The 25,434-nt window shown below is 38.9% G+C and overlaps 1 protein-coding gene across 1 annotated transcript in view; it reads left to right on the forward strand.

Annotated features, from left to right (window-relative positions):
- The first annotated feature begins 5,890 nt into the window (after positions 1–5,890).
- ZC3H6 (zinc finger CCCH-type containing 6) overlaps positions 5,891–25,434 on the forward strand; it is a 29,282-nt gene continuing 9,738 nt past the window's right edge. Inside the window, exons 1-4 of the mRNA XM_058168980.1 lie at positions 5,891–7,969; positions 15,074–15,257; positions 15,746–15,868; positions 18,640–18,871. Coding sequence (XP_058024963.1) covers positions 7,878–7,969; positions 15,074–15,257; positions 15,746–15,868; positions 18,640–18,871 — 631 coding nt within the window. The 5' untranslated portion in view covers positions 5,891–7,877. The remainder of the gene's footprint in view (positions 7,970–15,073; positions 15,258–15,745; positions 15,869–18,639; positions 18,872–25,434) is intronic.

Below are 25,434 nucleotides of genomic sequence, written 5' to 3' on the forward strand. Positions count from 1 at the left end.
TGTTTGTTTTTACTTTTGCCTGTACACCGCCCTGAGTCCTTCGGGAGAAGGGCGGTATAAAAATCAAATAAATAATAATAATAAAATAATAATAACCTACCACAAAACCAAACTATAATTTGGTTTAATGTAATATATGGACCTATCTATAAATGGCACAGATTTCTTGTCCTCATTGGTTTATAAAACTTAGATTAAACTATTGAGAGTTACTAAACTAGATGGTCTAAAAGGTGATTCTAAATGCTATTATTCATATGGCAAGGTAGGGGGAGAGATGGTGTGCTACTATGTTTAAAAACTATATAATTTGTCAAAAGGTTTGCCACAAGACTCCTTGATGAATTTCTTCTTCATTGTTAAATAGTGACTTCTCTGTACTATTTATTTATTTATTTATTATTCGAATTTATATACCGCCCTATCTCCCAAAGGACTCAGGGCGGTTCACAGGCATATAAAACATCAATATACAAATTAAAATAATCATTAAAAAACTTATTCTAATGCCCAATTATTAAAATGGAAATATAAATATTAAAACCAATTTAAAACCCCTATAAATTTAAAATCTAAGCCAGTCCTGCACAGATGAATAAATGTGTCTTGAGCTCGCGACGGAAGGTTCGGAGGTCCGGAAGTTGACGGAGTCCTGGGGGGAGTTCGTTCCAGAGGGCGGGAGCCCCCACAGAGAAGGCCCTTCCCCTGGGCGCCGCCAGACGACACTGCCTAGCTGACGGCACCCTGAGGAGTCCCTCTCTGTGAGAGCGCACGGGTCGGTGAGAGGTATCTGGTCGCAGTAGGCGGTCCCGTAGATAACCCGGCCCTATGCCATGGAGCGCTTTGAAGGTGGTCACCAAAACCTTGAAGCGCACCCGGAAGGCCACAGGTAGCCAGTGCAGCCTGCGCAGGATGGGTGTTATCCGGGAGCCATGAGGGGCTCCATCTATAACCCGCGCAGCCGCATTCTGGACTAATTGCAGCCTCCGGATGCCCTTCAAGGGGAGCCCCATGTAGAGAGCGTTGCAGTAATCCAGGCGAGACGTCACGAGAGCGTGAGTGACCGTGCACAGGGCATCCCGGTCCAGAAAGGGGCGCAACTGGCGCACCAGGCGAACCTGGTAGAACGCTCTCCTGGAGACGGCCGTCAAATGATCTTCTAGAGACAGCCGTTCATCCAGGAGGACGCCTAAGTTGCGCACCCTCTCCATCGGGGCCAATGACTCGCCACCGATGGTCAGCTGAGAGTATTGTCAGTATTTTGTTCCGAAAACTATAAATTTTTCTATCTGAATGGCTGTACTTTTGTTTTAAAAAAACCATAAAAAGCTCAAACATGCCTCCTGGTGGACAAGAATAAATAATAAACTCTTATAGAATAGAATTCTTTATTGGTGTGTGATTGGACACACAAGGAATTTGTCTTTGGTGCATATGCTCTCAGTGTACATAAAAGGAAAAAAATACATTCATCAAGATAAGATACAACACTTAGTGATAGTTGTACGTTATTAATAAGCAATTAAATCATACTAGGAAACAAAACAATATAAATTGTAAAGATGCAAGCAACATGGTTATAGTCATAAGCTGGAGGATATGGAAGGATGGGAAGAATAATAGTAATACAGTCTTAGTAATAATTTGACAGTGTTGTGGGAATTAGTTGATTAGTCGAGTGACGGCATTTAGGGAAAAACTGTCCTTGTTTCTAGTTGTTCTGATGTGCAGTGCTCTATAGTGTTGTTTTGAGTGTAGGAGCTGAAATAGTTTATGTCCAGGATGTGAGGGGTCTGTAGATATTTTCACAGCCCTCTTTTTGATTCGTGCAGTATACAGGTCCTCAATGGAAGGCAGGTTGGTAGCAATTGTTTCTTCTGCAGTTCTTATTACCCATTGAAGTCTGTGTTTGTCTTGTTTGATTGCAGAGCCAAACCAGACAGTTATAGAGGTGCAAAGGACAGACTCAATAGTTCCTCTGTAGAACTGTATCAGCAGCTCCTTGGGCAGTTTGAGCTTCCTGAGTTGGTGCAGAAAGAATATTCTTTGTTGTGCTTTTCTGATGACATTTTGATGTTAGGTGTCCATTTTAAGTCTTGAGATATGATAGAACCTAGAAACTTGAAGGTCTCTACTATTGATACTGTGTTGTCTAGTGTTGTAAGAGGTGATAGTGTGGGGGGGCTTCTTCTAAAATCTACCACCATTTCTACAGTTTTGAGTGTGTTTTGTTCCGATTGCACCGCAAGGCTAGTTGTTCAACCTCCCATCTTTATGCAGATTCGTCATTGTCTCGAATGAGATCAATCACTGTTGTATCATCTGCAAACTTCAGCATGTTAACAGAAGGATCTTTTGAGATGCAGTCATTGGTTTATATAGAGAAGAGCAATGGAGAGCACACAGCCCTGGGGGGGCTCGTATGCTAATAGTACAGGTATTTGATGTGATTTTGCCTAGTTTCACCAGCTATTTCCTATCTTGTTAGGAAACTTATGATCCATTTACAAGTGTGGTCAGGTACAGCTAGCTGATTTAGTTTAGTTAGAAGAATATCTGGAATGATGGCATTGAAAGCATTGAGCTGAAGTCTACAAAGAGGACCCTTGCATAGGCCTTTGGAGATTCAAGATGTTGTAGATGTAGTGCCTACAAACTGTAGATAGTGCCTTTAAAATTACACTAAGTTTGTATACTTGGTTTCCTAATCACTTTCAGAAATTGCATGTTAACAGCTTTTTAGCTATTAGAAATCTGTGGAACAACAGGTCTGAAACATCAGGATGTTCATCTTGACACAAAAGTGTCAAACTTGATTTCATTGAGGGCTGCATCAGGGTTGTGCTTGACCTTGGGGACCAGAGATGTGTAGCGGGGGATGTGGCCAGCTCAAGATTACTCATGTGGGGGCACTGTGGGGGCCCAGGTAGGGTTGGGGCAATCCATTGCAGGAGGCCATCACGGTCGAAAACAGAGCCTTGGAGGCCGTGACAGCCTCCTGCAGCCCTCTACCAGCAACAGCAGAGCCCGGGAGGCCATGCCCAGCCCTCCTGAGCTCCCTTTTCACTGGCAGAGGTACCGCAGGCCGGTCCTTCGCTGTTTCCAGGGTGGCCCTGTGGGCCAGATCTAAGCACTCCATGGGCCAGATCTGGCCTGCAGGCCTTGACACCCCTGCTTTAACAGGTCTGTTGGCACTGCATTTTGAACCATTCAAATTTCTGAATCCAGACAAGGAATATGGTCATGAATTACCATCACTAAGCCTTCCAGCTCCAAATAGGGCCACATCTAGAGCACCAGCCTGACTAGTTATGCAGTAACAATGAGTCCTTCCCAAAAGAGCACTGAATGCCATAAGAGAACTCAAAGGCTTCTGGATGATCAATAATTCAGTTTGCAGGTTCAGGCGCAACCATTTCATCCCATCCAGAATTTTGATAGCCTTTAATTATCTGGACGAAACAATCACTTTATTTCCTGCCCAATCTGAATAGCAATGAACAACTGGGTGTCACCTCTATTGATGACACCTCACCCCAAACCAATGATTTCCCCCTATAATGCCACATGTTGAATAACATGGGGGTGGGGGGGGAACGCTGTGCTCCGCAATATTTCAACCACAAAGGAGCAGGGAGTTGAACAGATTGCACAGGGATACAAGATCCAGAAACACTCTGAACATATGGGGCTATCCAGTGGCTTCTGTTCTGTGATTATGGTGACATGCAGACAACACATATGTATATTTACCCTTCATGTCCTGCTCAGTGTGACACTTGAGAACTTCATGGCAGTGCGACAGAATACAATGTTGCTAGTTTCTGGGCAAGATCTATTTAATTTGTACATATTTTAATCTTGTATTTTATATTTAAAATTTTATGCCATATAGTATGCCTTATTTTAATTGTGATGATTCAAGCACAAATACATAAGTAACAAGACACTAGTACCGTGATGGCGAACCTATGGCACGTGTGCAGTCACCCTAGGTCAGCCCCATCGTGCATGTGCACGTGCCTCCCACTGGCCAGCCGATTTTTGGGTCTCTGCTGCGCATACGGGAGATGCGCTCGCATGCCCACGCCGCTCCCCCTCTCCCAGGAGTCTCCACGCGGCCCGTTTGGAATGCCAGGTAAGTACAAGGCTTGCGTGGAGACTCTGGGAGGACGAAAAGCAGGCATACCAGACATCCTGCCGTTTCCGACCTCTGGAGGACTGTGGAAGGCTGTTTTTGCCCTCCTGGAGGCTCCAGGAAAACCTCTGAAGCCTGGGGAGGGCGAAAAATGGGCCTACTGGAAGTCGGGAAACAGTTTTCGGCCTCCGGAGGCTTCAGGAAAGCCTGCTAGGCCCAAACTGGGACACAGGAAGGGGGTGTCACATGTGCATGCGTGGGAGAGTGGGGTAGCGCATGGGGGTTGCATGTGCATGCGCAGGGAGCGGGGCATGCGTGGGGTGCATTGCATTATGGATATGGGCACGCGCGCACATGCTATCACACACGCATACACGCTTTTGCTCCCGAGGGAAAAAAGGTTACCCATCACTGCACTAGTACTTGTTCAGATGTTATCAATTTGAGCTGCGTAGCACTTGATTTGATTCCAAAAAAGAGCATGTGACTATGCAGTAGCCCCATTCTTTAACTTCTTAAAGTAGCTACATTCTTTCCCTGAGATTACATGGCATTTGCTGAGGGTCAAGAGGCCTGAATAATAACATGAAACAATTGCATAGAAAGGCTCTTATTTATTTATGTAGAACTTCATTATTATCTCTGACAAACTGTAATATTACAGATAAGGCAAATGTATTATGGAGTGAAATATATTCAATTATATTTCTTTGGAGTATAACATAGCCTGAATAACAATTAGAAGAAAAAATAATAAGATTGCATACAGATACAACAGCTAAAAGAATATGCTAAATAAATGTACATTCCATGCAAAGTATAGCTTTTGTCATCAAAAAAGCTTTCATCAATCTCTGAAAGACTGTTAAATATTCTAATGTAGCTTCCTGAGGCAACTTCCACAATTCGGATGTAGCCATTGCCTGCATCAAATGGACCTCCACCATTGATGAGCCAGCTTCTCCATGAGATACCAAGATGCTTCAATGGTAGAATATGGATGAATAACCATGGAGGACCCTTCAGACGGTCACTCATGTCCTGGTCAGTTCAGTGCTTGATTATTGAGATGTACTCTACATGTAAGTGCCCTCGAAGATCACTCAGAAGCTTCAATTGGTCCAAAATGCAGAGGCATGAGCAGTAATGGGCATGCCTTCGTATTCCCATGTAACACCTTTGTGCTAGTTGTACTAGTAGCCAATTTGCTTCTGGGTGTGATTCAAGTTGCTGATTTTTATCTGTACAGTCAATCCAATCTGGCAGGGTTAGCATAGTTATTAACTTTAATCAAGTTCCTTTGATTAAACAATGCATCTATTGTGCACCTAGAAGCACAACTTCTCTGTAGCAATGTCTTCCTTGAGATTCAAACAGCCTCCACCCTACTGGTGTTTCAAAGGGCCCTGAAGATCTCACTCTTCACCCAAACAAGGGCCACTGAAACTCTCCTTAGATTATGGGGGTTGTTTTTAATTTGTTCTCATCCAATTTTGTCATCTTTTTTTGGTTTTGTTGTTTCTTTATTTTTAGATGTTTTTAACAATTGGTAAACTACTGAATTGCTGGAAATTGGGCAGGATATAAATTTAATGAATAAATAAAATTAAATTGATCAGAACTATAGGCTAGACTGGAAAGTTAGAAAATATCCTGGAAAAAGACATTGGCAAACCAGTTCCATACAGTTGCAAAAAAAATAATAATCTTGAGTGTTCAGGAACTCACCAAGGATTGAGCTTGCCTCAGACATACAACCCTTATTGGATAAGCATGTAGCATAAAGTATTTTATTTCATTTAAATATGATCAAAATTAAGTAATTAACACTGTTCTCCAGTCGCTTAATAATCTGTCATCTCAAATTAAAATTTGGTAAAACTTTTAGAGGACTGGGTGCTGCATAGAGTCAGAAGTCAAGCTATGTACCTGCAATATAAAAATGGATTAAGTACTAAAAGGTAAAGTATACTAAACTCAACTTTAGCTCCTGATGACAGGATGGACACAAAGATATTTATTTTATTTTTATTTGTTTATTTTCATCAAGCATGTATTTTATGACAGATACAAGGGTAACAGAGGTGGGTTTCAGCAGGTTCTGACCAGTTCGAGAACCGGTAGCGGAAATTTTGAGTAGTTTGGAGAACCGGTAGTAAAAATTCTGACTGGCCCCACCCCCATCCATTCTCTGCCCCCCCAAGTCCCAGCTGATCCGGAGGGAATGGAGATTTTACAGTATCCTTCCCCTGCCACGCCCACCAAGCTACACCCACAGAACTGGTAGTAAAATTTTTTGAAATCCACTACTGAAGTGTAAACATAATTATAAATACATGTAAAGGGTACGAATAAAAGAAAACATTAGGACAGTAGGCACACTGGTGCGTTTATGCATGCTTATTTGACAGTAATAAATAAATAATTGCTTATTTGACAGTAAAGCCGAGACCAAGAGAGAATGCTATAAAAAGCAAGAGAGCTTCCCCTTCGCTTCTTCGAGTATTTTTAAAAAAAAACTTATTTCTCAGTCCAAGCTACAACTGAGATTTCCTAACGGTCTTCCATCCAAAAAGTAACCAGGCTTCACGCTGATAGTTCTGCCCTCGCCTTTTCCGAACACCTGAGCGAATTCATTTCCCCTTTTGTTTTCAATGCGGTCCTACCATTACTGAGCGTGAGTAGGGACTGACAATAAGTTATCCGTTTCCCTGTTTTTCTTGTACGAGTAGGTGCCTTCTCGTCCTGCTCTCAAGCCAAGGCGCAGCAAAGAGAAGCCCAAGAGGCGAACCTTTCCACGCGGCCGTACAGCGCTCAATCTCCTCCGAGAGCGATTGCGCCATCGCCATGTGGGGGCGCGCGTTTTTCGCTTTCCCTTTTTTTTTTCCCCCCTAGCGCGCCCAACGGGCATCTTGTCCTCGGCGGCGTGAGCCAATGGCAGGCGGGGAAGCCTTTCCTATACCCGATGACGACAACGAGGCACAGAAGAGCGCGCAACCAAACCCCGCATCGGTCACGGCGACCCGAAAGCTGCCAGGGAGAAGCTGGCCGTTTTTTTTTTGTTTTTTTTTTGCCTTCCTAGCCTTGCTCGGCGCTTTGTGAGCGACGCCAACCGCCGCCATTTTGTGAGCGTGTCCAGCCTCCGCCCCCACCCCCATCCATTCCGCGCGCGCCATTGGTCCCCCATTTTTCCCGTCTTTCTCTCTCTCTTGTTAGTGAGCGAGCGGGCGGGCGGGCGCCATGTTTGTAAGGAAGACATAATCAGAGCAGCTCATCTCTCCGGCCAACGTGTCCCGTCTTCCTCCCTTCCGCTCTGCCTGTTTCTTCCTGCTGCCTCCTTCCTCCGTATGGTCTGTGTGTACCGAACTCCTCCTCATAAGCTGCATTTAACTCCCATCTCTTTTTTCTCCCCGTGAGATGCAGGACAGCCCCCCCTCAGGCGGCCGTTAAAAAAATGCCCCTCCGTGTAGCGTATGTTTGTGTTCCCCCCAATTCAGTAAATCCGTGAGGGAAGTCTCGTTCGCCGCTGCACGGGGGGACGGGACACCTCGCGTCGTCCAGCCTTGTAGACGCAGCGCCGCCGCTCCCTCGTTTGAGTGTGTGTGTGTGTGTTTTTTTTGTGTGTGCGCACGAGTGCGCGCCGCCTCCACCTCCTCTCCCTGCGCCCTACGACTGGCAGCAGCGTCCTGCCTTCCTCCCCCCTTCCTCCTCCTCCCTGCACACAGGCACAGCCAGCACAATGGCCTTTGAAAGCCTATTCTCCAAGCCCCCAAACCCAGTTCTTGACCAAAACATGCCCGACTCTGACAGGCAACATGCAGGGGACGAAAGGTCGAGTAACGTTCTTCTCTTTCTCTTTCTCTCTCTCCGCTTCTCAATGGTGATAATTAACAGTGATAATAACTAAGAATGATGGTATGCTATGTGATGATGATGATGATAATGGTGGTAATAACGATGTCTTAAATGTGCCTAGGTGAATTTAAGAGAAGAAAATGTCTATAGCATTGTATGGGGGAAAGTCACCTTCAGCCTGAGGTAGGGGTGGGTTTTTTTTTTCTTTTTAGTCTAGATACAAGGATGTTTTTAAGGGTGGGTAATAACTTCAAGGTGCATTTTGCATGCATTTTTTTTACATTTCCTTTTTTTTTATTTTTTTTTCATAAAATGCACTTTACATTGGCTGTGTGTAATGTCACTGTTGTTCTTAATCCCCTGTCTCATTGCCATTTGAACTCAAAGGCAGACTGTATTCCCTCATATATGTAACATATATGAAGCTGTATAACAATGTATACACCCTACACATTAACTAGAACTCTTTTTGTATGTGTGTATATATGAGGTTTTGTCAGATTTTTCTCTTTGCCAGTTTACAATTCTAATTCCATAATCTTAACAAACCAGAGGCATTTTCTGGTTTGAGGTCCTGCTCCTTTTTTTCCTCTTTCTTTCTCTCTCTCTCTCTGTCTCTGTCTCTGTGCAAATGTTTGTTTTCATACAGATACGGCATTCTTCACTAAATTGTTTTTAAACATGTGGAAACCTGAAATTATTTCTCCTACATTTTCCAACATGTATGCAAAAATTTTCTTTACATCAAGATTTGTAATGGAGGTCCCATTAACAGACAAGTCTCCTATAATCCCAGTGTCCCTCCACAAGTATGTACAATTCTGTTTTATGAAAGTGATACAAAACATTACATAATCCCTTATTCATGCAGCAACACAGTAAGTAGGATATAGCCTTTTCCCCTCTTGTACAAACAGGAATACCAAGGAGAATAGCAATTCAAATGACTTGCCCATAGCTACAGCGAATCAGGTCTGGGCCTCATATATCATGCCTTCAAATCAGCACTTCTTCAGTAACCTAGTTACAGTGTTTTAAATTGTTGATTAGACAGTGGATATTTCAAAATGGTTACTGCAATACAGCATTGTTACTTTTAATACAGGTGGTCCTGGACTTACAACGGTTCATTTAGTGACTGTTCAGAATTACAAAGGCATTGAAAAAACTGGCTTATGACCATTTTTCACCCTTATGATTTAGTAGCATCCCCATGAATCATGTGATCAGATGCTTGGCAACTGGTTCATACTTAGGACTATTGCTGTGTCCCAAGGTCATGGGATCACCCTTTGTGACCTTCTGACAAGCAAAGTCAATGGGGAAGCCAGACTCACTTAACAACTATGTTACTAACTTATCAACTGCAGTGATTCACTTAACAACTGTGGCAAGAAATACTGTAAAATGGGGCCAAAACTCACCTAACAAATGTCTGACTTAACAACACAGATTTTGGGCTCAGTTGTAGTCGTAAATCGAGGACTACCTGTATTAGTCAACCTGAACTGAACTGTCCAGCAAGATAAAGTTTGCATGTTAATTAGTAGAACCAAAACAAAATACAGTGACTTCCAGATAAGTGACAAACTGCAATAATACAAGATGTATGCAAAATATAACACTTTTTTCTATACAATTGGACAAATTTTTTACAAAATCATTCATGTAGAATATTGACGTTGACCAGCCAATCTAAATCTATAAGTGGATCTGTTTAGATAAGTGGAATTATACCAAGGCTAAGAAGGACACCTAAGGCTTAGAAATTGTATGACTGTGCAAAATAGCCCCTAATTAAATTATTCCTGTTAACCATGACAAATGCAATAATAATTTATTATATTCTTTCCTTTTAACCTTCAAGATGTCTTTAATCAATGAAACATATTTTAAGTGGATAACTTTAAAGTTGAGGTTACCTAATCGTTTTTGACAGAATAGTAGACAAGAATTGTACTTCCTTATTTTGAAGTAGGGACCTTTCCATGCAATCTATCTCCCTCCCCCCTTTCTCGCTCATTAGAAAAGTCAGGAATCTCAAAACAAGTAGTGAAAGTCCACATTCAATTACAGTATTTCAAATACAATGGAGTTATCTTGTTCACCGACTTCCATGTAACATTTTGAAGGAAACAAAAGGATGTGCTCTTTTCATTTCAAGAGAGCTCTCATTTTGTTTCGATAAAATGATCTAGAGACAGATCTCAATTATTTAACCTGTGGTGATGGCCCATCTTAGTTCTTAGATACAGCTGCCCATTCTCCTGTTCCATTTTTGCATTGACATAATTAAATATATCTGGAATAGATAAGATAAATGCTTTAAACCATTCACTAGTAACTCCCTGAAACTGCATTTCTTGACTATTTTTCTACATGAGAGTTCATAAATAAATTGAGTTAGTGTACAAAGCTTAAAATTTAAATATAGCTTATTCATGTGTAATTGTTTTAACATTTAAGTATTTAAAAATTAACTTAAATGACTTTAATTATCCATTTGCTAATTTTCCAAAATATACATGCATTAATCTTTGTCTTCATAATATAAAATAATTTGGAATTTAAGATACAAATGAAAGTCCATTAGCATCTCTTCAAAAGTATAGAAGTAGTAGTGAAGACCCCAAGTATTATATTCCATAGAAGTTCATGATACTGAAGTCTTAGAAGGTATCGTAAAAATTTACAGCTACATGGGAATATTTGGTACTTCTATGATTGTCAGTTAAATTAATTTCCTTTTTGAAAATTAATACACTAATTGCAAGAAGTATGCCACCACTGCACTTATCAGTCATTTCACTGATCTGTTTAATATTTTTATATAAATACCAGTAATTAAAAGTATGGTTAAAGTTTGCTATTAAAAATTTGGAAAGAGCCTTTCTCAGTTATGCATTATCACATTTTAGTTTATTAATTTAAAAAATTGATGTAGTTTCAAATCTAAAACTATAATGTAGTTTTATAGAGTTCAATTGAAATAATGGAAAGCAAATATATTTTTTGCATCTTCGTTGTTTACTTTCTATCAAGTTAAATATTTTTAAAATCTTTATTAATAGGATGAAGTTAAAAATAGGTTTTGGAAATTTATTTTCAAAACTGTTTTTCTCTCAAAGTAACAGTATAAGATATATTCTTGTTACACTGTTACTCTGCTTTTGTAATAGATAGATAGATAGATAGATAGATAGATAGACAGACACACACACACACACACACACACACACACACACATATCAATGTGGCAAAAGTGTAATTTAAATGCTATATATAAAGTTCTTGTATGCCTAAACTGTAGTTTAAAATACATGTTAAGTTCCAATGGCCAGCAAATTGTTAAGTAACTATTACATTAAAGGCATAATTACAGTATCTTACATTTTGAAAAGGTCATCTTGGTTGACTTCACTTTGGAAACTGAATATATTAAACACATCTGAATACTTATAAATTAAGAATCTTATATAACTGTAGCCCAAAAATGATTTCATTTATACCTTAGGGAGCTTATTGCATGGCTGAGCTAAGTCACTTTTCTGAACACATCCTGTTTCTCTGCCAGCTGTGCCAATGTTTCCATTAGCTGTGTTGAATTTTTTTCCCTTTGTTCTAAAGTTTCCCTAGCTCTGTGTACATTTTAAATTTACCTTCTTCAATTTGATACTGTCCAGAAATATTGATTACAAATCCCAGAAGTTGATATGGAATTCTGGAAATTATAATCCAATTTATCTAGGCAATGCCAATTTGGAGAAGGCCAATTTAAGTGAGCATGAAAAGTAAGGGAATTAAACTTCACTGTATTATTATGACCTAGAACGCTTCATTCTTCAAATGTAGCTTTAACTCTGTACTCCTTACTAATTGTGAAAATAAAGGGTATTTGTAAGAACAGGAGATCTTTGAATAACTTACTAGCTTTTGCTACAGGTTTAGGCATCATTTACTAATGTGTGAGATATAGTAATAGCACTTAGACTTATATACCACTTCACAGTGCTTTACAACTCTCTCTAAGTGGTTTACAAAGGCAGCATATTACCCCAAACAATCTGCGTTCTCATTTTATCTCGGAAGGACTTCGGAAAGATGTTTATCCAGTAGTAAATAGATTTGTTTTTGGAGTACATTATTTCAAACTACAAAGCATAATTATATTCTGAAGTATCAGTTTGGTGTCTATGAATAACAGTATACCCACTAACCCATTTACAATGAATTTTCTGAAATAACTATTGTAATTATAAAAATGGTGGCAAACATTATAAAATACCATCTGCAAACTTATCATGTATTTCTGGAACTTTCCCAGGGCCCTACATAGACCCCAAGGGGCATTCTCAAAAAATAAAACAGTAGTGGCTGTAGTTGCTGTTTTATCTATCTTAGAATGTGTTCTGAATTGTTTTTTAAATATTTTTAATTGAACTTTTTAACAAGATAAAAACAATTCAAATAATAGAAAAATCAAAGAAACAAAGAATAGTGAATAAGAAAATAGAGGAAATAGAAAAGAAAAATAAAGAAAAGATTATAAATAAGCAACTTCTGATCTTTTTGGTAGCAGTTATAAATGCATTTATATTTTATTCTCTTTTTCTAAACTTACAGCATGGTTTCCTTCTTTCTGTAAGCTTTCCTTTCTAATAGTCAGACTTATAAATCACAAGTTCATTTTTCTTTTTCTTTTTCAGTAAAAAGTCCATAAGGGTTTCCAGGCACTGATAAATATAGTTGTTGATCAAAAAAGTTAATTTTTGCTGGTTCTGTCATCTTTCCCAATCTTTCCTCCTTTGTGGGTATTTCAGAGTCTTTCCATTTTTGTGCATATACATAAAAAAGTATTACAGCAAGAATCATACATAAAAATAATCTTCCATGGTTCTTTTTTTATTAACTGTCCATTAATCTCAACAAGAAAATTTCTGATTTCAGTTGAATGTTGGTTATTAAAATTCTTTGTGTCCTTATATGTACTTGAACCCAGAAATGTCTGATTTTTTTTACAAGTCTACAGGCATGATAAAATTACTCCTCATTTTGTCCATATTTCCAACACAAATTTGAAATACTTTTATACATTCTAGACAATTTTTTAGAGTCATATATCAGTGATATATCATTTTATAAAAAATCTCTTTTAAGATAAATTTTAATCCTATAAACCACATATTTTTCTACAGTTCCATCAGTATATTGTGTCCAAAATTCTTACACCAATTTATTTTAGTCTTTCACTAATTCTTCTGCTTCAAATTTCAATGAACGTTTATGTATTTATGCAGGTACATGTTTATCATTTGTACATAGTTCAAATTCAATTTTTGTTCTGCTCTGTGCCAAATGTCCTATTATGTGCTTTAAATCTTCTTTTTAACTTTGTATATAAAAAACTGAAAACTAAATTCTTCAGCAGCCAATTGCTCTCTTGATTTTATCTTATGTTCTCCATGTTCCTATTCTATCAACTCTCAGTATTTTAACCATTTTTCTTTATGTATTGTTTCTTTCCTGTATGCTTCCATGCTGAGATAAACGCATTTTCAGGCACAGTCAGGGTTTATATCTGTTCCATATTTTCAGCATAGCACTTCTGATATGATTCTTAAAATCTACATTAACCTGTACTTTAGGTTGTACCAGAGAAAATTATGCCAAAAGTTTTCCCCTAATACAGTTTTAAAAGCATGAATTATAAACAACGATGAATAAAATTTCAAATTAATACAAACAATTTAATTTTGTTTGAGTTTGTATACAATAGAGCTAAGGTGCTTGGTAGAAACCAGAAGATAGTCTGCTAGTCTTCCCTTAAGCATGAAAGCTAATTGAGTGACTTTGGATCAGTCAAGCTCTTAGCCAATCTCACAAGATTGTTCTGTGGAAAATCTGAAGTGAGAGCATTAGTGTATTTGCTGTCTTGAGTTCAGCAAAAATAAAATAAATAAAATAATACATAACTATAATTTATGTAAAGTAACCTTCAAACAAAGGAAACAAACAGCAACATTAAAAATACTATTTGACCTGTTTAATTGGGTAAACTAATCTGTTTATAATATATAATATTTCATAATTTTATGTTTTTCTACATATAATTATATATTATAACATAAATGGATAATTCATTTAGTTTGTTATTTTTAGCAATAATATTTTTATCTGGTATGCATTTGTAACTTTAGTACAAAGTGTATTTTTACCCCACAACAGCAATTTTTGATGTAGGGCTAAGAGTAGGAATAGAAACCAGTGTCCTCATATATAGTGTCACAGCTTAATCATTGCACTTTACTGTCTCAAAAACCTTTCTTCCAGATTTTAAATCAGAATGTCTTAATCTTCCAGCAGATATTGTAATGATTGTGGCACTGAGAAAGATCTAAATAATTTGTAATGTTGAATTTTAGTCTACTTTCTGCAATCTTCTATAAGTAATCCTCAATTTATTATGACCAGTTGCTTAACAACAAAAAATTATGATGGACCCAGACCAGTGCTTAACAGCCTGTAAAGCACTTCTGCCCATCACAAAATGTCATCCCACGTACAAACATATATCCTTGTTGTCACATGATGTAAAGCGCTTAACAACCAGCTTGCCTGGAATGACCATAGTATTCACTAAATGATCATAGTGATTTGCTTAATAACTGCCATAAAAAAAATCAGGTCCGGTCACGTGGGTGTCTCAAGTTATGACTGTAAAAACAACCAGAAGCCTGGTCCCTATTGTGATTGTAAGATGAGGACTAAATGTATTAATATATTTTAGATGTATATTGGTAATTAGAAATTATATAGTTCTGAACTATTTTGAGAATTAGTTATATTTATTAAAATAATATTAAGAAAATTGAAATTGTATGGTCTGATATAAGAAATATAATAAATATAAAATATTTAGAAATGTGAAGTATAAATATATTGCTAGATGCAATTTAGGGTGAGAATATTTAAACGCATGTCACTATTTTGACTAGCAGACATATGGATATATAACAATTTTTCATTGTTCCTGCAATCTTCCAAATTCTTATTTTATCTAATTTTATCTTTCTTAAGCAGAGAGGATGGTGAACTTGAAGATGGTGAAATAGATGATGCTGGACTTGAAGAAGATAAGGAAGAAAAAGGCACAAAAGTTGAAGATAAACCTAAAAATGAAAAATCTCATAGAAAATCACGAAAGAAGCGCAAAAAAGAAAAAGAGAAGAAAAAATCAAAAAGGAGAAGGCGAGATAAACACAAGGTATGAAGTGTTGTTCAGTTTATTTCTAACTAATAATTATTTCCCATTTAAACAAAATGTAAAACTATACTGGAATGCCTTTGCTTTAATTAGGTCACTGAATATTAACTCCTTGAAAAGGTGAAGTTCCTATAGACTGCAAAATAGTGTAGAAAAACAGTCCATTGAGCTATCATCACATGCTGTTTCTAACATTCTTACTCCCATGTGAACTGAAATGTGTCCTGGCAAGGCTCATTAAGTGTTCCAATACTGCATGAGACTATGCACAACCTATCTTAATTGGTGATAAACTGATCCTTGTGCCAATTTGCCTTGTATAACCCTAGCTTGCACTCATCTTTGTTCAGATATACTTGTAGTAATTTTAATCATACAGATAGATGTGTGTGAAATCACAGACACAGACACACACACACACACACACACACACAATATGATTATATTACAGCAATCATTGTATAAATGATAATGTTATTCCTTTTCAGCATAATTCACCTTCTAGTGATGATAGTTCCGACTATAGCATTGACTCTGATGCTGAACGTACAGAAAGATCTCATAAGAAAGGAGCTGGTTTCTATAGAGATTATGAGTCTTCATTCCTTCAGGTACAGCTTTCAAGTAAACTTCATTTTGTTTGTTTTTCCATGCTGTTTAAATAGTTGCTTGATCATTTTTGTCAAAAGATGTGAATCATTCTTTTGAATTAATTATATTGGATTAGTTTAGACATATAAGTACACTATATTGTTTTTGGAATATGTAATTATAGTTTATTCCCTAAACAAATAATTCTTATTCCTTGTTTGTTACTCTTTGTGATGTGGAAGTAAGGATAAGTACTGCAAATATGACACTGATAGTTGTTGATTTACAACCACAATTGGGACTGGAATTTCTGTCATTAGTCATTGCAGTCATAAATTAAATCAGACCCAAATTTATGACAATTTTTATAGCAGTCTTTAAATGAATCACTGCAGTTGTTAAGCAAATAATAAGGTCATTAACCAAACCCAACTTTCCCAGTGGGTGTTTTTTCCCAAAAAAATTTTTTGGTCAGAAATTGGCAAAACAGGTCACAAATTGCAATCACATGATCACAGCACACTGCAACTGGCAATAAATGTGAGCCAGTTGCCAAGCTATCAAATTGCAGGAATGCAACTGTCATAAATGTAAGTACAAGTCATAAGTCACCTTTTCCAAGGCTGTCTTAACGTTGAACTATTGTTGAATGAATGCTTGTAAATCAAGGACTACCTGCATAAAAGGCTATAAAGGGATGTCGCCTTATTGGAGTGACTAAAATTTCCAAGACTTTTGCAAGTGAGTAAAATCCCCGGTCAAAATGAAACCATTTTTATTTCTGCCCTTTTCCCAATTTGTATAAAAATCTTCATTTAATTCATACATTTGAGAGGAAATGGATATTATTGTGGATTTCTGATAATCTGATATCTGTACCATATTATTTTTCATAATAGAATATAGTGAAGCTGCAGAAACATGTTGATTAAATAAGTTTCTATGAATACTATATAGCTGCCTGTTACACATGTATGATATGGACATTAATATGAGATAATAGACAAGCAAATCCAATAAATATCTCTTACCGAAACAGACATTTCAAAGCTTCTTATGTTCCTCATCTTATGTTCCTCACAGTTCTTATGTTCTTATGTTCCTCACAGTTGGACTATTGTAATACACTCTACATGAACTACCCTTGAAGAGCATTTGGAAGCTACAGCTGCTGCAGAGTGCGATCGTGTGGGCAGTTCTTGGGGCCAAAGAATGGCCCATCAAACACCACTGCTCTGCGAGCTGCATTGGCTGCCAGTTTGCTTCCAGGTGCAATTCAAGGTGTTGGTAATCACCTTTACAGTCCTTCATGGTATGGGTCCAGAATACTTGCGGGACCATTTCATTCCACTGAGATTGGCCCGCCTCACCCATGCGGCCACTTATTCCAGCAGGCAGAGTTCAGAAGAAGGACCTTTTCTGCCATTGCATTTCCCCTCTGGAACATCTTTTTACTGCCCCCCACCCCCCGTGTCAGCCCCAATCCTCCTGATCTTCCATAAGAGCCTAAAGACCCGGCTCTGCCAGCCAGCTTAGGGGTCCAGTGGGGGAACATCCAAAAATGGATAGTGGAGAGGGTTGATCAACTAATGACTGATCCCACCTCCCTTCTATCCTGCTCCCTTCCATCTTTAATTGGATCTTAATGTTTGGCTTGTTTTAACTTGCGTTTGAATGTGTGTGTGTATGTACCTTTAATGATTATAAGCTGCTCAGAGTTGCCCTGTCATAAAATGGACAGCTAATAAGTTTTATAAATTAATAAATAAAATAAAAGTAGTATAAGTGTTTTACTTTAACAAATTAATTTGAATCAAATCATTTCTACTTAACATTTTCAGCAATCACACAAACTTAATATGATTGGAATTAATGTCAACATTTAAAAAAAAATTAAAAAGGGAATCCAGAATGGGAATTTTCCAGACAGTTTAATATAATACTGATCTTTTTCTTCTTTCTGGAATTCATTAAATTGGCTATTTTCCTGTATAAACAGAAATGGACATTGGAGAAACGAAAGATATGAAAGTAGAGTGCCTCTAGGATAAGAAGATACAGGTCTTGTATGTATATTTTTATCTCCCACCAGAATGAGAGAAAAGAGAAAAGATATAAGGAAAAACTGCTTGTATCAGAGGTGTTTGTATCCATGCAGGTTTAATTTTATTGCAACAAAAATGATGCAATCAAATGAATGTTCAATAAAGTCATGTAACTTTGACTTCAAACAAAATATTGATTCAAATCTATTAAATCTGTGTTTCAGAGAAGCTCTTGGCTACTTTTAAAACTTTCTTATCCATCTTAATTTCTTGCATATACAGTATACATTTAGCTTCACTTGAAGAAAGAATCTGTGCTTTGCTTGAAAAAGTATTGTCTTCTATAACTTACGTTAACATGAATTATATATTCAATATGGGGAAAACATTGATTTTGAAAAAGACATGCAATAATCAATTATTTCATTTTAGAATCTTTCAACAGTACTATATACTCATAATTAAATGAGCAGACATCTTACCTCAGTAATTGTCAATTTGTCAATTTGTCCTGGGGTTATCACTAGAAACAGTTTCCTCCCATTTTTGAAAATTTGTAAGACTAATATGCTGATAGTATATTTTTTAAAATTGCAGTAAAGAAAACTTTAGAAGAGTAAATGCTACAATATATATGCTGGTAAATCTGAGATAGAATCTTGATACATCTTGTTACATTATATATTAGAGATTTATTCTTAATTAGTATTCTCATATGCTTCTAATTATCTTTATGTTTTATCCAGCATGGGCATATTTCAGGAAAATATAACCCTTCACCGAAGACACAACATAATAAAAAATCAAAAAGCAAAGATTATGATAATTACAGTGATGATTTTGGCTACAATGAAGATGAAAAAGAAGATTTTGCTGAGCAGTTAAAGCAATATAGACAAGCGAAAGAGACTAATGAGTTAGAAGCTCCAATTTCAAAAGAACCAGGGAAAAAGCAAGGGATGAAAGGAATTCACAAAGGTAAGGCAGTAATCAAAGAACAATTAAATCTGAGTTTGTACCTATCTATGCAGAATGGAATACAGAGTAACATTTATTATTACAGAACTTCACTATTAATGCATTAGTGGCAATAAAAACGGTCAATAATCACCTCACCATTAATCATACCACCATTATATTTCCAGTGAGTTTAATTATACTTTTATAGGTTCATTAGCCTTATGGTTTTTGTCTTCCAGTCTAAACTTTCCAGTTTTCCTATATCCAAAAAGGTTCATTCAGTTATAAATCATCAGAAATTTTAACATAAGAGAACATAGACAACATAGTTATATTATTCCAGTAGAACAATTACATATTAATAAAAAAGGAATTATATGTGTAATGTTTATACCTGAAGTCCAGTTAATGTAATTTTTGTAAGCATGTTAATTTGAGAATGGCTAGCATTATTCTTGCTATTTATACATATCCTTCGATGCCTTTCAATGAGATGTATGCTTTTTCTTAGAACTCTGCTCAATTGAAGAATAAGTGAAAAGCAGAGAATTCCTTTATTAAAGGAAAGGAAAACATAGTAGGAGCAAGTATTTTAATGCTGAAAAGTCCCTTTCCCATACAGTTCTTGAATTCTGTCATGTGTTTAGACATTCTAGAGAAATGTATTTGCCCTGTAAATTAAACATGGCTCATGGATCAGAAAAGTCTGAAACTTCGGGGATTAAATGAATTGATTTTGTAACTTCAGTTTTATGTGTAATGGTTAAATAGTCCTATGCAAAAAGATTCCAAACTGCTCCTCAGCTAATACTCTGAAGAAGCACATTAAAAGAACAATTAAGTTTTTCCTGCCTCAAAAACAGTTTGAATACTTACTTTACTGTTTAACCAAATTTAAGTTGCCAGAACATTAAAATTGGGGATGGACGATTTTCAGAAAGCACTCTGCTTCTTAGATGGTAGTTGATTGCATTTAATTATATACCTGGTAATCAAAACGGCTTCAAGGCTTAGTAATAACATTAATTTGTTTATTTAGAACATATTTATCTTGTAGAGTTCCATGTAGCTCGCAATAAAAATACATAAACAACAAATCACAAACCAGACTTATAAAAATAGCAATAAAATATTTAAATATTAAATAAAGCAAGATTATACATGAGCGAGATTGTATGTCCATTTGATTATATCTTATATTTTGATAAGTTGAATAAAATTATTCAAAAATGAAGCCTAGATAAATTTATCAAAAAGATGTTCTTATTCCAGCCATACAGATTGTTGCGTTTTGAGATGTACAAAGAATACTCTGAAAATTATTTCAACATATAGGATTCATACAGAAGCAATCCATTAAATATTCTGTCCATAAATCTTTCAAATCTTTAAAGGTCAGTAATGCCAGAACTTTTGATTAAATTCAGAAACAAATTATAAGCCCAGGCACCTATTTTAGCAAGAGATACTCCATTTATGCAGTATTTGATAGTAAATGAACTGCAGCTTCCTAGCCTATTTCAGAATATTGTCAAAGGCAGCTTTATATGAAGCACATTGCAATAGGCCAGAAGTAATGTAATCAAAGTATGCATTATTTTGGAAATAACTTAACATGGCCACTTAGCAGGAGATCTATCTATAAATTGATATAGCCATCCACTTCATGAATAGGTCTGTGGATGGCATACAGTTGAAACAAACACGATTAAAAACATAAGCCTTAAAAACTTTTAAAATTAAAAATATAAATATATTTACTGCAGAGTGAATGGGAGAGTGCATCCAAGGTCTGGATAGTTATAATACACTCTCTATTTACATTGGATCCCCAAGCCTGCTGACAAAACCATGTTCAGTAGGGTCTAGGCCAGGAGTGTTAAATTCAGTAGGGTCTAGGCCAGGAGTGTTAAACTTGCGCCCTGCGGGCCTGATGCGTCATGTGCTGGCCCTGCCCCTGCCCAGTTTAGCAAAGGGGAAGGAAGTCCTGATATGTCACGTGACACTGCCATGACGACGCAAATTTTACACCCCTGGTCTAAGCAATCTCATCAAAGGGCAGCTGCTATAGCAGAGAAGGCTCACCTTTCAGGTCACTGTCAGATGGAACTCCTTAGCAGATATGATCTGTAACTTGCCCTTTCTGCCAGACTTGACTGGATAGGCAGATGTAACCAGGAGAGATAGTCCCACAAATAATCCAGCCCCATGCCACATAGAACTTCAAAGGTAAAAAAAACATCATTTTGAGTTGAACTTAGAAGCAAACTGGCAATCACGGAGTACAGATGTAAGATATGCAAGTTCTAGCAGCACACATTTGATCTCACCACTGTATTTTGCACAAGTTGAAGCTTGCAGATACTTCTCAACAGGAACCCCACTTAGAGTGCATTTCATTAATTCAGGGCATGAGTAATTGAGAGTAGAAACTCCCAATTCAGGAAAAGGCACAATTGGTGTACAACACAAAGTTGTGCAAAGGCTCTCCTAGCCACAGCTGCTACCAAGCAGCAGTCATGAATCTAGAAGTACTCCCAGATTGTACATAAGGTCTGTTTAGAGCTAAGTAATCCCATCCAACACGACAGTACTTTCTCAGATTCAGGAGACTTCGAAACTTCAAGCCATTCAGCCTTGCTAGGGTTCAGCTGAAGCCTGCTGTTTTCCATCCAGTTCCCATACAGCCTCCAGGCAATGAGACAGGAATCAATTGCAGGACTTAATTTGCCAGGGATGAAGATGTATAACTGGATATTATCAGCATATTGTATTGATGATACCATGGTAATGGATATTCTTACCCAATAGTTTCATCTAGAACTAAACGAGTGGAGAGATTACTGAATCTATGGAATCTTACATAGAAGGGGTCAAGGGTTGGACCTCTCACTCCCACAGCTGGGGAGGATGAAAGTTCCACAATATAGTGCCATCTACTTCCACCCTATGGAGCTGATCCTGAAAGATACCATAGTCAGTGACATCAGAGGCCACCAAGACGTCAAGTAGAGCCATGATGTATGGACTGTCCCCATTCCACTCCTACAAGAGGTGACCCAAAAGCATGACCAATGCTGTTTCAATTCCCTGCCTAGATCTAAATCCTCACTGAAGAGTCCAGATAATAGATGGTCCATTATGATGCATCCAGATCTAGGGACATAATATTTAAGTATGGAAAAACTTAAAAAATACTTTTATTATATACAAATTATATGCAATATTTTGCAAATAGGATCTAAACTTGCCATAAGTTACCAAAATTAATTGCATTGTTTTATAAACTAAATTTTGACTATTTTCTTGGTAACTGTCTGGTCTACACATATGGCTTTGCAAAACAGTACTTTTGCACAGCTGCTTTGACTCCAGTCAATCAAATGAAATGATGCTTCAGTATGGAAAAGTGAGGTGCTCAGTCTTGATACCTCCAATTTAAATTTTGAGGCTGACCAATTTGCCTCATCAGAAATGTTTAGAAGGCCAGTTAAATACCTGCCTCAAATAGCCTGGCAATTCCGTTGGGATTATTTTTGCAAGGCCCTGAAGACCTAGTTTTGCCAATGGGCCTGGACACCCCAGAATGGGATGGAGCCCATCAAGTGGTTTATTTGATGGATGGATTGATTGTTGTTGCCAGGAGTGGGGGGTTTTGTTTTTACTTTTTTTATATTGAGTTTTTATCTTTTTAAGCCACCCAAAGTCACTGAGACTGATTTGGGGAGCCATATATTTTTCTTAAATAAATTATTAGAAGCAGGGTGATACTCCACTTTGGAAAGCCATGTTGAAGGAGTATTGCACTGACGGCTTTATCAAAATACAATGCAAAACTTGTGTGTTACACAATTTTTTAAAAAAGTATATCAAATTTAGAAACAACAAATAACAATTTGTTATTTTATAATCTTAGAACATTTTTAAAAATCCTTCACAGAATAACCTAAAAACTGGTGCATATGCTGGTAGCCTCCAGGTCTAATGCACTATATGTCGGGCTCCTTTTTGTCTACTCTGGACATTTTACAGATAGTCCTCGACTTACAACAGTTCATTTAGTGACTGTGCAAAGTTACAATGACACTGAAAAAAGTGACATGACAATTTTTCACACTTATGACCGTTGCAGCATCCCCATGGTCACATGATTTACATTTGGATGCTTGGCAAATGACTCAAATTTATGACAGTTGCAGTGTCCCAGGGTCATGTGATCCCCTTTTACAACCTGACAAGCAAAATCAACCAGGAAACCAGATTCACTTAACCATGTTACTAATTCAAGAATAGGCAGTGATTCTCTTAACAAATGTGGCGAAAAGAGTCATAAGATGGGTCAAAGCTCACTTAACAAATTTCACACTTAGCAACATAAATTTTGGGTTTAATTGTGGTTGTATGTTGGGGACTATCTGTATTTGGTACAGAAATTAGAAGTCAGGTTGGTCTCAAGAAGAACACAGAGAGATTGCGTTTTGGTTGCCTATTTGTTCCAGGACAAAAAAGAAGAGCCTACATCGATTGGGCCAAGGCTATTGGACCGCTGGGGCTTTGGACCGTGTCGTGCCTTTGCGGCCTCTGACCCGGCGTAGATCTCAATTGGCTCCCTGGTTCTCTGGGGAGCTGAGAGAGATGAAACGCCGGAGAAGACGCCTAGAGAGTGTTTGGAGGTCCAGCCGTTCCGAGGCTGATCGGACACTAGTGAGGTCCTTTACTAGGACCTACCTAGTGGCAATGAGGGAGGCGAAGCGTTCCTACGTTTCCACCCTCATTGCGTCGGCAGATAACCGCCCGGCCGCCCTGTTTCGGGTGACCCGTTCCCTCCTTCAACAGGAGGGACAGGATGACCCCCTGCAGGGTCGAGCCGAGGAGTTTAACGGTTATCTATACGATAAAATCGTTCAGCTTCGTGATGGCTTGGACCATGATTGCGATGATTCAGCCGAGGTGGCAGAGACTCGTCTTGTTGAGGTTATTTGGGATGAGTTTGATTCTGTGGCTCCCGAGGACGTGGACAGGTTGCTGGGGAGGTTGCATGCGACTACGTGTTTACTGGACCCGTGTCCTTCCTGGTTAGTACTGGCTGCTCAGGAAGTGACACGAGGCTGGTTCCAGGGGATTATAAATGCTTCTTTGGTTGAAGGGGTTTTCCCCACCGCCTTGAAGGAGGCGGTGGTGAGACCTCTCCTGAAGAAGCCTTCCCTGGACCCAGCTATTTTGGGAAATTATCGTCCAGTCTCCAACCTTCGCTTTTTAGCGAAGGTTGTAGAGAGTGTGGTTGCATGGCAGCTTCCCCGGCACCTGGAGGAAGCTGTCTATCTAGACCCGTTCCAGTCCGGCTTCCGACCCGGTTACAGCACGGAGACGGCTTTGGTCGCGTTGGTGGATGACCTCTGGAGGGCCAGGGACAGGGGTTGTTCCTCTGCCTTGGTCCTATTAGATCTCTCAGCGGCTTTTGATACCATCGACCATGGTATCCTGCTGCGCCGGTTGGAGGGATTGGGAGTGGGAGGCACCGTTTATCGGTGGTTCTCCTCCTATCTCTCTGACCGGTCGCAGACGGTGTTGACGGGGGGCAGAGGTCGTCCTCGAGGGGTCTCACTTGTGGGGTACCTCAGGGGTCGATTCTCTCGCCTACCCTGTTCAACATCTACATGAAGCCGCTGGGCAAGGTCATCAGTGGTTTCGGGGTGAGTTATCATCTGTACGCTGATGATACTCAGCTGTACTTTTCCACCCCGGACCACCCCAACGAAGCCGTCGAAGTGCTGTCCCGGTGCCTGGAAGCCGTACGGGTCTGGATGGGGAGAAACAGACTCAAGCTCAATCCCTCCAAGACGGAGTGGCTGTGGATTCCGGCACCCCGGTACAGTCAGCTGCACCCGCAGCTGACTGTTGAAGCAGTTAGTGGCCACAAAGGAGGTGGTTCGCAACTTGGGCGCCCTCCTGGATGGACGGCTGTCCTTTGATGAACATCTGGCGGCCGTCTCCAGGAGGGCTTTTTACCAAGTCCGCTTGGTTCGCCAGTTCGTCCTTCCTTGACCGGGATGCCTTATGCACGGTCACTCACGCCTGGTTACGCCTCGCTGGATTATTGCAATGCTCTCTACATGGGGCTGCCCTTGAGGTGCACCCGGAGGCTGCAGTTAGTCCAGAATGCAGCTGCGCGAGTGGTAATGGGAGCCGCCCGTGGCTCCCACGTAACACCACTGCTCCGTAGTTTGCACTGGCTTCCTGTGGTCTTTCGGGTGCGCTTCAAGATCCTGGTTACCACCTTTAAAGCGCTCCATGGCTTAGGACCCGGATACTTACGAGACCGCCTGCTGTTACCTTATGCCTCCCATCGACCCGTACGCTCTCACAGAGAGGGCCTTCTCAGGGTGCCGTCCGCCAAACAATGTCGGCTGGCGGCCCCCAGGGGTAGGGCCTTCTCTGTGGGAGCACCGACGCTCTGGAACGAACTCCCCCCTGGCTTACGTCAAGTGCCTGATCTTCGGACCTTTCGTCGTGAGCTAAAAACATATTTATTCACTCAAGCAGGACTGGCATAAATAGTTGATTTTAAATTGGGGTTTTAG

The sequence above is a fragment of the Ahaetulla prasina genome, chromosome 1 (genome assembly GCF_028640845.1).
Source record: "Ahaetulla prasina isolate Xishuangbanna chromosome 1, ASM2864084v1, whole genome shotgun sequence".
NCBI lineage: Eukaryota > Metazoa > Chordata > Lepidosauria > Squamata > Colubridae > Ahaetulla > Ahaetulla prasina.